Source organism: Eumetopias jubatus, unplaced genomic scaffold (genome assembly GCF_037043125.1).
Source record: "Eumetopias jubatus isolate StellerSeaLion01/CBP00866 unplaced genomic scaffold, mEumJub1_p1.0 scaffold_14, whole genome shotgun sequence".
In the NCBI taxonomy this organism is placed as follows: Eukaryota; Metazoa; Chordata; class Mammalia; order Carnivora; family Otariidae; genus Eumetopias; species Eumetopias jubatus.
The window spans coordinates 93,387,967-93,401,078 of record NW_028274820.1 but is presented as its reverse complement, the minus strand read 5'-3'; the positions used below and the strand labels follow the sequence as shown (position 1 = coordinate 93,401,078).

Below are 13,112 nucleotides of genomic sequence, written 5' to 3'. Positions count from 1 at the left end.
CCAGAGGGTCTTTGATGGGAATGGATTCTACATGAATACCCTTTTTCCCTATAGAGGACATACAGATTTATTTTATTCTGGCTGACTGCACAGGGTTCTGGAGGTCAGCTTAATCACTTTCCTGTTGATGGATATCTGGGTTAGATCCATTTATTACAATAATTGTATACAATGTTATCAGAAACATCTTTTGCATCTATTTTCCCATACCTCTCCAAGTTTGTCTGGATGAAGAGCAGCAGAAATCCGGGGTCATGGGTATGAGTAATATAAAATTTGATAGACACTGACAAATTGCTCTCCGAAAAAGCTGTACAAATTTAGACTTCAACTACTAAGTGTATGAAAATGCCTGCTCTCGCACACCGTCTACAACAGGAGTTTGTAATCGTATTTTTTAATCTTTCGCCAATCCAATAGGTGGTGAAAAGTGCTATCTTGTTTTTGTTTAGATTTTGAAAATTAGGAGCCATTCCTGTTGGATTTTTCTCATGTTGGATATTAATATAGTGCAACTAAAGCCAGTTTTGATCCGAAGGTTTCTACACCCTTACTCTCTCCAATATCTTTTGTCTCCTGCAGACCAAGGCTGTGTCAAGATGGCGTCTGTGTTTCGCAGTGAGGAGATGTGTTTGTCCCAACTGTTTCTTCAGGTGGAGGCTGCATATTGCTGTGTGGCTGAGCTTGGGGAGCTTGGATTGGTTCAGTTCAAAGATGTAGGTGCTGCATTCTTGGAAGGCCAGAGGAAGGTGGGGTGGGAGTAGATATCTCTTTCACACCACTTCTTCTAGTGAACTAAGTGCGGGGAGAAGAGCCCTGAGCTGAGATAGATGGCATTCCATGTGGTTCTAGTTGTTCTGGCTAAGATTTGTGATAACACTGAGCAAGTGACTTGCAAACCTGTTCTTCCTTCCTCCATATGTATCCCCTCTATAGGAATGTTTTGAAGCTCTAGTACAGTCAGTACTTGTTAGATGGCATTAGACTTTCTTTCTTAAGTAGTATCTTCCAAGAATTAGATATCTCCAGTGGCATGTAGATTACCAAACCTTGTTCTGAGGACAGAAATCAATGCTTCCTAGTCAGTCAGTCTGAGGCCAAAGTATCGTGGGGTGCATAGTCTCTCTGTGGTGATATTCTAGGGCGCGATGGTCTTGAGTGTGATGTTGGGGTATCATTTCCCAGAGGTGGTTTCCTTACCAAGCTTTTTTGAGTCTGATTTAGAAAATTGGACTCCTTACCCCTTTACTTCCTCACCAAGATCATGGCCAAAACTAAGCTCCTGCAGGGAAGGGTCATGTCTTGTTCTTTGTGTCCTTAGTTCCTAGGACCTGATGGGAGGCTATTCCTTAGTGACATTTATTGGGCAGGATGCCAAATTTGCATTTGGGGGATTATGTGTAAGGATATCAAGTTTTTTTGCCTGTAACTCATGTCTTGTGCATGGAAATATCTATTCCTAAAATGATTCCGGCAACATTTTCCAGCATTAAAAACAAAAAACAAAACAGAACCAAAAGAGCACAACAACAACAAAAAAACCCCAAAGGGAATACATGGTGGCTGTTGATACCAATGTGTGTCTTGTGGTTTCTCCCCACTCTAGTTAAATGGGAATGTGAACAGCTTCCAAAGGAAATTTGTAAATGAAGTGAGAAGGTGTGAGTCACTGGAGAGAATCCTCCGTAAGCCAATTTTCTGCTTACTGTCTAAATGTGAACTGGTGGGGGGTGCCTGGGTGGCTCAGTGGTTGGGCGTCTGCTTTCGGCTCAGGTCCTGAGGATCGGGTCCTACATCGGGCTCCCTGCTCGGCGGGAAGCCTGCTTCTCCCTCTCCCACTCCCCCTGCTTGTGTTCCTGCTCTCGCTCTCTCTCTCTCTCTGTCAAATAAATAAATAAAATCTTAAAAAAAAAATAAATGTGAACTGGTGGGGAGGTAAGTGGTTTGCAGGACTGGATTATAACAAACATGTCCCTATTTGTATAGGGACAAAGTGTTCTAGAGACAAAGTGGGGCAGTGAGAGTTGGGATCCAGATGCTGTGGCAGGTCCTGGGGGCAATTTAGGCAGCTGAGCCGGCTGAAAGTCGGCTGTCTGCTTGGATCCATTTCTTAGGGGAGAAAACACAATCACCTTGGGATCTCTGGTGGGGTTTCATCCCACAGGTTTCCTGGAAGATGAGATGCAAAATGAGATTGTGCCGCAGTTGCCAGAGAGGCCCCCACCGACCCCTCTTCCACGGGAAATGATTATGTTGGAGGTATGTTGAGCCAAGAACACGATAGCTGGTGGCCCTCCATCTTTCTTTTTCTCTCTACTTCCTTTTATAGAACACTGAGTGCCCGCCATGTACAAGGTACCTTAGAGAGAAACAAAACCTGGCTGTGACTTCTAGAAGCTTGTAGAGGAGATAGTGGAGGAAGGAGGGAGGGGTGAGGTGGTGGGAGAGGATGTCAAAAGGTAGGCAGAGCCAGATCCTGGAAGGCCCTGCAGATCTTGATTTTTAAAAAAATTGGATAATTTATTCTCAGAAGAGGAAGGGCCCACTAAAGGAGGCGGGAAGGTAGGGGAGCTTCATCGCCCGAGCTTTATCTCTGGCTGGGTTTGCTTGTTTTTTTCTTTTAAGGTAACTTAAAATTCTTGAAATTTTTGAAGCTGTTAGTGGTATAAATAAAGATACTCAGACAGAGATATGAGACTGGCAACTCCCCTGAAAAATATTTTGGATCCTGTCATACTAAATCCTGGATATTTTGGGAGAAGTTGTGTTGGTTGTATGTTTCAGACAGTACCTTAAAAAAAAAAAAATCAATGCATCCAAAAAAGAAGAAGAAGCAGCAGCAGAAGAAGAAGAAGAAAGAAAGAAAAAAGAAGAAAAAAAATCAGTGCATCTAAATGAGTTTGGTATTGGCTGATTGGGTGGTTTTGAAACTCTACACTCTCATACATTCGTAGTAATAACCAGTTAGATAAGGGACAATCAGATGTGTGCCAACAGTCCTTACTCAGTATTTTCCTTTTAGGTATTCTTTGTTGTTGTTTTTAAAGATTTATTTATTTTTTTTAGAGAGGGAGAGAGAGCGCGGGGGGGGGGGAGGGGGCAGAGGGAGAGGGAGAGTCTTAAGCAGACTCTGTGCTGAGTGTGGAGCCTGATGCAGGGCTTGATCCCACGACCCTGAGATCATGACCTGAGCTGAAACCAAGAGTCAGACGCTTAACTGACTGAGCCACCCGGGCGCCCCTGGATATTATTTATTGTAAAGATGAAATTAGAACAACATGAGCTTATGAGTAGCAATATCTATCTAACCATTGGTCAAGGGGACAGACTGATTCAACTGATCTGGCAGTGAGTTGAGTGTTCCTCCAACATTCCTAGGGAGGGAAATCCTTCTGGCAAGAATACACAATTGGCTTTGGGCTCTTGCTATGCAGAATTTCTAAAGAGGCTTTCATAACAATCCTAGGGAAAGTATTAATTAAAAAAAAAAAATCTACCCACAAATCCACCATCTCAGCAAAACCTGCCTTTTCTATTTTCAGGTTTTTATCCTTATCAGCTATATTTTTATGTAATTACATGTCCATAGTCTACATTTTCTAATTTTCTACTCTTTGCATTTACTATCATTTGTAAACGGTTTCTTAAATGATGCGTGATTCTCCAAAATATTTTTAAAAGTGGCATTATTTTTAACAGAATCATTAAGTGGATAGAGCAAATGGTTAAGAAATGGGGATTTCATTTTTTTCCCCCACCTTTGTGCCACTATAGTTAGTGTTCAAAATTTAGGGTAGTGATTATCTCTGGGAGGGGAGGGCATGGGATGCAATTGAAGTTGGTTGATATGTATGTGGGGTTCATGGTACAGTTCTGTCCATCTAACATATGTAAAATTTTCCATCATAAGAAATGTTAATTCAATTTTGTCTGATACTAATATCCTTTTGAGGGTGGTGGCGGAAGGTAACTAATATTTGCATGGATATCTTTGTTTTACTGTTTATTTTTAAAATCTTTTGGTAAGGGTGTCCCTCAGGTAGATTAAAAGAAATCTAGCATGATAATCTCTGTTTTTTTTTTTTAAGATTTTATTTATTTATTTGATAGAGAGAGACACAGCGAGAGAGGGAACACAAGCAGGGGGAGTGGGAGAGGGAGAAGCAGGCTTCCTGCCGAGCAGGGAGCCCGATGCGGGGCTCGATCCCAGGATGCCGGGATCATGACCTGAGCCGAAGGCAGACGCTTAACGACTGAGCCACCCAGGCGCCCGATAATCTCTGTTTTTTAATAGGTGACCTTAATCCGTTTTCAGATATTATGGTTGCTGATTTACTGGCAATTGTTTTTGTTAAATACTGAATTGATACAGTAGAATTTTTAGAAAATATGTGTAAGGTAGAAGGAATAATGATATAGCAAACACCAAGTACCATCGCCCTGTATGACATAAAAGATGACCACAGTGATGCTCCTAAAAGCCTTCTGTGTGCCCCCCGTCCTTCCCCTCCTCCCTTGAGATAATCCTGTCCTGAATTTTGTATTTTTCTTTTCCTCGTTTCTTCATTGTTTTATCACATATTTACTCTTTTAAATAGCATAGTTTTATCACATATTTACTCTTTTAAATAGCATTTACTCTTTTAAATAGCTTTGCCCATTTTAGCTTTATATAAATGGAATCATGTTTCTTCTTTTGCAACTTGCTGTTTTCTTACGTCATTTTATTTTTTTAAGACACCGTATTGTTTCATGTTTTTGAAATTAATTTGTTTTCACTGATGGGTAGTGTTTCTTTTATTGCATGTACCATACTTTAGGAGCTTTATCCATTCTACTGTGGGTGGACATTTGGGTAAATGAGAAATGAGCTTTCATTCTATACCAAATCTTAGTAGTGCATTTATGAATTGTGTCCAATAAAGAGCTGATCTTCACCTATTAGATTTTGAATTTCAATACCTGTATTTTACATTTCCAAGATTTCTTAATTGTTCCCGTTTTATATTTACCTTTTCTTTCATTTTAGGACACGTTGGTTTAATAATTTTTTGGTGTGTGTGTGTGTGTGTGTGTGTGTGTGTGTGTGTGTGTGTAAGCAATGCCTTCACTTATCTCTTTGAGCATTCTAAAAGAAGCCTTAAACTCTTTTTCCATAAAAATAATTTCACCCAATGTGAATTTGTGTTCTGATTGTTGATTTTGTTGGTGATTTTCTTTTTCTTTTTTTTTAAATTTTAAAAAAGATTTTATTGATTTATTTGACAGAGAGAGACACAGCGAGAGAGGGAACACAAGCAGGGGGAGTGGGGGAGGGAGAAGCAGGTTTCCCCGCTGCTGAGCAGGGAGCCCGATGCGGGGCTCGATCCCAGGACCCTGGGATCATGACCTGAGCTGAAGGCAGACGCTTAACGACTGAGCCACCCAGGCGCCCCTGATTTTTCTTATCATTAGATTTCTTCTTGAGACTTACTCATTTTGTATGCTCATTTTGGAAGGAAGATTGTTTTTTCTTTGTTTTGTCTTCTTGCGTGTTGTGCTCACAGTTCCCCATATAGCCTTTTTTACTTGTTTATACCTGGTTCTCCAGATTCCAACCCAGAACTAGCGATTCCTCTTGTTCTAGTTCATCATTGCAGTATGTTTGGGGCAGAAGGAATTCTCAACATGTAAATTCACTCCAGCTTCCCTTTTCTCGTGTTTTAAATGGGGGAGAGACATGCAATTTGTTGAAATGCCTTGGCTTCTTCAGGAAGCTAATTTCCATCCCTGCAGAGTGTTTTCTGATCCTATTTGATGAAAATGGATCTAGTTTATAGCTCTACAGTCATTTTGAGTTGGACTGAACATGCCACTCAACTTCTGGCTACATTATGATACACTGAATTCTTCTTTGATATTTAGTTATTTGTAGTTATTTGTAGTTATTTGTAGTGTATTAATGTACAGTAAATATCACAGCACTGTCTGCCTACTTTCCCTTCTTTTTCCATTCTTCATAGACTCTTCTAGAAAAACTGGAAGGAGAATTACAGGAAGCCAACCAGAACCAGCAGGCTTTGAAGAAAAGCTTCCTAGAACTGACTGAACTCAAACATCTGCTGAAGAAAACCCAAGATTTCTTTGAGGTTGTTATCTGGGGACTCTTTATTAAAGGGACCTTTCCCCCAGATCCTCAAGTTTCCATTTTTGAAAACTGGCTGGTTTGGAATATGCATAAATCATGCTTGTTTCTGCCCCATGCCGAGGTCATTAGTGAGGGGGGAGGGTATTCGGGGGGAAACGGTGCCAATTTGAACTAAACACAAGCATATCATGATGCTGTTTGGAAAGTATGTGCCCTAAACACACAGATGGAAGTGGGAACAAAGCACAACAGTGAGTTTGGGCAGATTTGGGATTTCGGTAGTAAAAGACTGGGGGAAGTTTTGTTTTTTTTTTTAAGATTTTATTTATTTATTTGAGAGAGAGAGAATGAGAGAGAGCTCGAGAGGGAAGAAGGTCAGAGGGAGAAGCAGACTCCCTGCTGAGCAGGGAGCCCCATGTGGGACTCGATTCTGGGACTCCAGGATCATGACCTGAGCCGAAGGCAGTCGCTTAACCAACTGAGCCACCCAGGCACCCTGGGGGAAGTTTTTGATCTGGCAAGGAGCACTCGACTTTTTGAATTCTCTTAACTATTTGTGGAAAATTAAAGTTTTGTTAAAAATAGACAAACCTTTGAGGTCGAGGGAGCTTTGAAGGTTGCCTAAATACGTTTAAGAGAAAGCAGTAGTTCTTTGACTTTCAGACGGAAACCAACCTCGCTGATGATTTCTTTATGGAAGACACTTCGGGTCTCCTGGAGTTAAGAGCGACACCTGCCTGTGTGACTGGAAAACTGGGGTTAGTGTAACTGTGCTCTGAAAATTACATGTAGATGGGTTTCTGGTCCACAGTTCAGTGCCTGGAATGTGATAGATTTCCCAGAGGGTCTGAGTGAGTGAGTGAATGAATGGATGAATGAACCAGACACTGGAATGAGGGCTATTTCACATGAATATAGACCTCCACACTGTATTAAACCCAAGAGTAACCTCTTCAGGTTGGTGGAGTGGGAGGTAGTGTTACCTTCTTGTTAATGGTGAAACTAGCATTCTGGGAGCCTGAAGAATACAATGTTTATGTTGTTCCTACAGGGGGAGGATGTGGCCAGAATTGTTTAGATGCCTGTTCTCAACTGTTTCCTGCTTCCTTATCTTGGAAATACTGCTTTGGCAATAAAATAGATTTGAAATTTGCTGTTTGAAGTGCAGTTAGCAATGAGGTAGTCATATGATCACATCATCCACAAGAAGGAGTGATGTGGTATTAAAATGCACGGTGATTCAAAACAGTGGGATTTCATTCAGTGTCCAAGTAAAATTGATGTGTATGCATTGAAAACATTTGATCAGGAGGTAATAAAGGCTCAGCGCACATTTAAAGTGAAAGACCAATGAAAGCAACCATTTTAAAGTTAATAGAAAAAGTTTCTATTGGAAATTATCTAGACACAGGGATGATTTTAAAAGCAGAGATAAATGTAAATGAGTATGTCTGTTTCACTTCTAGCACAGTATTTAGAAAAATGCATAGAGCCCATTGTTGAGCAGTTGAACAGTTCCTTCTTTCTTTAGCTACGATGCCGTAATGGACGGGCTATCATATTTCTAATTGCAAGTAAGTGACTATGTAGTATTGGGGTGACTAAGGAAGTCTCAATACATCAGAGGAAACAGGAGGCCAAAAGGGACTTGGGGCAAGTAGGGGTTGGGCTGCTGAGTGGCCTCGGACCCCTGACAGCTAGTGAATCCTCCTCGTGCTCAGAGGGAAGTAGGCCTCCATCTCGTGCTGGCACGTCCTCAGGTCCTATGGGACCTTCTCCCTGCACCCCGCTCCCTGGGCCTCAGCAACTTCTCCCCATCTGACTGCCAGGTTCACGGCCGGGGTGATCAACAGGGAGCGGATGGCTTCCTTTGAGAGGCTGCTGTGGCGAGTGTGCCGAGGGAACATCTACCTGAAGTTCAGCGAGGTGGACACGACTCTGGAGGATCCTGTCACAGTGGGTGTCGTGGGCTGTGGGGAACTCTGTCCTCAGTTTCCTGGGGCCCTTGCAGGGGGCGGGGTGGGGGGGCGGTTCTCTGAAGCTGTGGGTCTTCAATTCTGTGAAGTTAATAGCCACTGCCTTTCTTTCTCCTGGCTTTTCTCTCCCCGCCTTTGTTAAAAAAAAAAAAAAAAATCCTACAAAAGGTCAATTCAAGGACTGATTGTTAACACCCCACAACTATTCATGCTTCCAAGACCCAGCTATACCGGGTCCTGGAGACTTAGCAGTGCTCCTGCCTCGCGAGGCAGCAGCTGGGTCTTCCTCACCAGGAGCTAAGAACTGGGCTTGGGTCAGTGAGCCCCAAGTTTCAGTGGGCACCGGAGCGGGAATGATCTGGGCATCTTGTTAAAATGTGGATTCTAAAGCAGTGGGACGGGGGCAGGGCCTCCGATTCTGCATTTTTTTTTTTTTAAGATTTTATTGATTTATTTGACAGAGAGAGACACAGTGAGAGAGGGAACACAAGCGGGGGAGTGGGAGAGGGAGAAGCAGGCTTCCTGCCGAGCAGGGAGCCTGATGCAGGGCTCGATCCCGGGACCCCGGGACCATGACCTGAGCCGACGGCAAACGCTTAATGACTGAGCCACCCAGGCGCCCCCCCAGTTCTGCCTTTTTGACCAGCTATGTTGATGCTTGCTGATGCTCGGAGTCAGTGGACCGAGCGCTTCCAACAAGGATTTTGAGAGGACTCTTCACTGAGTACCCCGCACTTACTGCTATTAATTCTGCAATGTTGGCCTTCTCTGCCCATCCAGTCAGCATTTCAAGCCGCTTACTTTTTAATTCCAAGTTGGGCCTATTTCTAAGTGTCCTAATCTTTTCCAAAGTAGAGGTGAAAAAAAATTAATTTGAGGTTTTATTTTATGGAAAATAATTTCAGAGTTAAGTGAGATTTAAAATAGGAAGAAAGCTTATTTTTTCTCTTGTGCTCTTTTTCTCTCGTCCATAAGCCACAAGCGGGTTGTAGTAATAAACATGGAATCTTTTTTTTTTTTTTTTTTTGCTCTTCTCTTGATCTTGGAGAATACAATTTCCCCCTATATCAGTATGTGTCCCTTATAGATATTATTTTTAAAAATTGATGTTGAATCATCACTTTCCACAACCATGTTTTGACATGTAATAGTTATGGTGATAGAGTATAAAGTAGGCATCTGGGAAAAGATGACGTTCACCTGTTGATATCGAAGGTCACTGAGCAGATGACATGAGATCAGAGTAGATTCCTGGTTCTGGTGGATCCAGGGACAAGAGGACCTGAGAGATTCAGAAAAGGACCAGGGGTCCTTGGACAAAGGAGCCTTTGGAGATAATGTAAAGCAGGTAGCCACCCCAAATCCTAAATAGCCCTCCCTGGCTCCCATGAGCAGTTGCCAAAATGACGATTCATTTTTATCTTTTCAATTGATGTGGAAGATTTCCAGTGAGTTGATATGACATTATCTATCTACTTATGGACTTTGTTTCCAGTTTTTCTCCAGAATACAGACACTATGATGACCATCTTTATGTATGTCATTGTTCTTTCCTTGTGAATTACTCCCTTGATATAAATTCAAGGAAATAGGATTACTGGCTTAAAGGGGGTGGGCATTTTCATGACACTTGGTGGCTCCTGACAAAGGGCTTTTCAGTGGGGCCATACCTGATTCCAGAGCCCTGAGTGGCATATGGTGAGTGTACTGGATTGGTTATAACTTTTCCAAAGATGGATTTCATTATTTTGCCTTTACCCCCCTCTGCCCCAAATTAAGTAAGAGTAAAACAGCACATTTCTTTGAGCGCTTTCATATATGCTTGTGAAATATATATTCTTTCTTGTGAATTGTCAAACTTGGACTTGAGAATTGCATTTTAATCAGTGTTCCTATGGACATACAGTGAGTCAAAAATTAGACATGGCTTTACCTTTGTTAAACATCAAACACCCACTCACCCTTGAAATGTAAACATTGTATGTGAGTTAACTCTGGTGAGCTAGGTCTGCTACTTTCATTTCAAGCCTTATAATAACCTGGTTCCTCTCTTTTGCATGGTTTCTTGTTTATGAGCCCACCTCTTAAGTATAGCATATCGAAGGTCACTGAGCAGATGACATGAGATCAGAGTAGATTCCTGGTTCTGGTGGATCCAGGGACAAGAGGACCTGAGAGATTCAGAAAAGGACCAGGGGTCCTTGGACAAAGGAGCCTTTGGAGATAATGTAAAGCAGGTAGCCACCCCAAATCCTAAATAGCCCTCCCTGGCTCCCATGAGCAGTTGCCAAAATGACGATTCATTTTTATCTTTTCAATTGATGTGGAAGATTTCCAGTGAGTTGATATGACATTATCTATCTACTTATGGACTTTGTTTCCAGTTTTTCTCCAGAATACAGACACTATGATGACCATCTTTATGTATGTCATTGTTCTTTCCTTGTGAATTACTCCCTTGATATAAATTCAAGGAAATAGGATTACTGGCTTAAAGGGGGTGGGCATTTTCATGACACTTGGTGGCTCCTGACAAAGGGCTTTTCAGTGGGGCCATACCTGATTCCAGAGCCCTGAGTGGCATATGGTGAGTGTACTGGATTGGTTATAACTTTTCCAAAGATGGATTTCATTATTTTGCCTTTACCCCCCTCTGCCCCAAATTAAGTAAGAGTAAAACAGCACATTTCTTTGAGCGCTTTCATATATGCTTGTGAAATATATATTCTTTCTTGTGAATTGTCAAACTTGGACTTGAGAATTGCATTTTAATCAGTGTTCCTATGGACATACAGTGAGTCAAAAATTAGACATGGCTTTACCTTTGTTAAACATCAAACACCCACTCACCCTTGAAATGTAAACATTGTATGTGAGTTAACTCTGGTGAGCTAGGTCTGCTACTTTCATTTCAAGCCTTATAATAACCTGGTTCCTCTCTTTTGCATGGTTTCTTGTTTATGAGCCCACCTCTTAAGTATAGCATTAGAGCTGAATACAGGCTCAGCTGTGGTCTGGCTAGTATAACCACTATTAGGGTTATTGCTTTAAGGCTGCCTTGGCCTCTCTCAGTGGCCTTGCCCTCAACCATAAAGAATTACGAACTTAGATCAACTGGGTGAAGCTGAAATTTTCCAGCTGTAATTTTTTTTTTAAGATTTTGTTTTTAAGTAATCTCTCTATCCAACGTGGGGCTTGAACTCGTAACCTGAGGTCAAGAGTCACATGCTCTACCAAGTGAGCCAGCCAGGCACCCCACCAGTTATAATTAAAAAAATTTTTTTCAATCTAAAAATTACATTATAACCAAAAAGAAAAAAATTATATATATAAAATTATATATATTATATGTATTATTATATAAATTATTTATATTATTATGGATAATATATTATATAACATAGAGTTTTGTATATATATAAAAATATATAGTTTTTACTGTTGTGATTTTCCAGAAAGAAGAAATTAAAAAGAACATATTCATCATATTTTATCAAGGAGAGCAACTCAGACAGAAAATCAAGAAGATCTGTGAAGGGTAAGAGGCTGTTCATGGCTCTTTCATCAGTGATTTGGGTCACGATTAGGTGAAGAGGTGTGTGAGACAAAGTACTCTTGACTGGAGGTTTCTTTGAGGTCCCTTAGGATTTTAGAACAACCTTCCTGCATTTGACTAGATAGTGTTAAAAATGCGACTTATCTTTAAGAGCTGTGGGAATAGGAGCAGAGAGGACTTGAGTAAGCAAATGTCAAGGTAACGGAAAGGAGGCATCATACCCATGTCTGTGTTCCTTCTCACACCCTTTATCAGCCGCTAAGAAGCAGGCACACCTCATGCTGAGCTGTTTCTGATTTTACAGAATCGATTTACTCCAGCAGAAATTATTCAGTAGAGAAAGATGTTATTACATTAGTCGATTCTAGGGAGAAGAGACAAGTCGAGCTGTGGTCTTATTTACCTAAAAGCTCACAGGTTCTTTGGTTTGAGTGAAGCTCATTCATTGAATAGAATCATAGCTTGAATTTAAATAGTGCCGAGCGATGCATCAAGAACCCTTAGAACTGGGACTCATTTTCCGACTGCCAAAGAGACAGTTATTCTGTTTTTTTTTTTTTAGATTTTATTTATCTATTTGACAGAGAGAGACAGAGCGAGAGAGGGAACACAAGCAGGGGGAGCGGGAGAGGGAGAAGCAGGCTTCCCGCCGAGCAGGGAGCCCGATGCGGGGCTTGATCCCAGGACCCCGGGATCATGACCTGAGCCGAAGGCAGACGCTTAACGACTGAGCCACCCAGGCGCCCCGAGACAGTTATTCTAGAAAACGGTGGTCATCTAACCAAAGTCAGCAAGTGATGGCTTTGGCAGAAGGGGACGTTTTGGCAGGCTTTTCCGTGGTAACCCGCTGTGACCTTTGGAATGTCTGAAACACAGGTTTCGAGCCACCATTTACCCCTGCCCAGAGCCTGTGGCGGAGCGCAGAGAGATGCTGGCCGACGTCAATGTGAAGCTGGAAGATTTAATCACCGTGAGTGAGGAGTTGAGGCGCGTGAACTGACTGGGGCCTGCCGAGGGGCTACTTTTGCCATTTCCATTTAAGTCCTGTGACCCAGTGCCCTCGCTTTCGGGCCAGCTGGAATGTTAACTGCGCTCTCCCAACGATCATGACGGAAGGTTTCATGATAAGAACACGGTGTCCAGTAAGCTGGAGGTGGTGATTCTGAGTATCAGTACGGCTGTGCCTGGCTTGAGCCCCAGTCAGCTTTTGGGTGGCCAGCCCAGTCGGATAGAAGGAGCCCTTTATTGTGAGCCCGGCCTGGGCCACATCTGGGATACAACTAACTAGCCAGTTAGGTTGAACAAGCAGTCTGACTGATTCTTTTTCCATTGACTCACGCAGTTGTTTGAGCAGACCAGTTACTTCCGTAAAAACAGCAGGTGAGTCTAGTTTCACCATGTGACACACCCCAAATTCATAGCCTCTTGTAAAGTGAGTTGTCATCCAGGGTGG

At 42.1% G+C, this 13,112-nt stretch overlaps 1 protein-coding gene across 1 annotated transcript in view; it reads left to right on the top strand.

Moving 5' to 3' along the window:
- Positions 1 to 575: 575 nt before the first annotated feature.
- ATP6V0A4 (ATPase H+ transporting V0 subunit a4) overlaps positions 576 to 13,112 on the top strand; it is a 52,747-nt gene continuing 40,210 nt past the window's right edge. The window contains exons 1-8 of the mRNA XM_028106357.2: positions 576 to 716; positions 1,607 to 1,685; positions 2,165 to 2,259; positions 6,003 to 6,128; positions 6,791 to 6,885; positions 7,957 to 8,083; positions 11,559 to 11,641; positions 12,536 to 12,629. Coding sequence (XP_027962158.2) covers positions 600 to 716; positions 1,607 to 1,685; positions 2,165 to 2,259; positions 6,003 to 6,128; positions 6,791 to 6,885; positions 7,957 to 8,083; positions 11,559 to 11,641; positions 12,536 to 12,629 — 816 coding nt within the window. The 5' untranslated portion in view covers positions 576 to 599. The remainder of the gene's footprint in view (positions 717 to 1,606; positions 1,686 to 2,164; positions 2,260 to 6,002; positions 6,129 to 6,790; positions 6,886 to 7,956; positions 8,084 to 11,558; positions 11,642 to 12,535; positions 12,630 to 13,112) is intronic.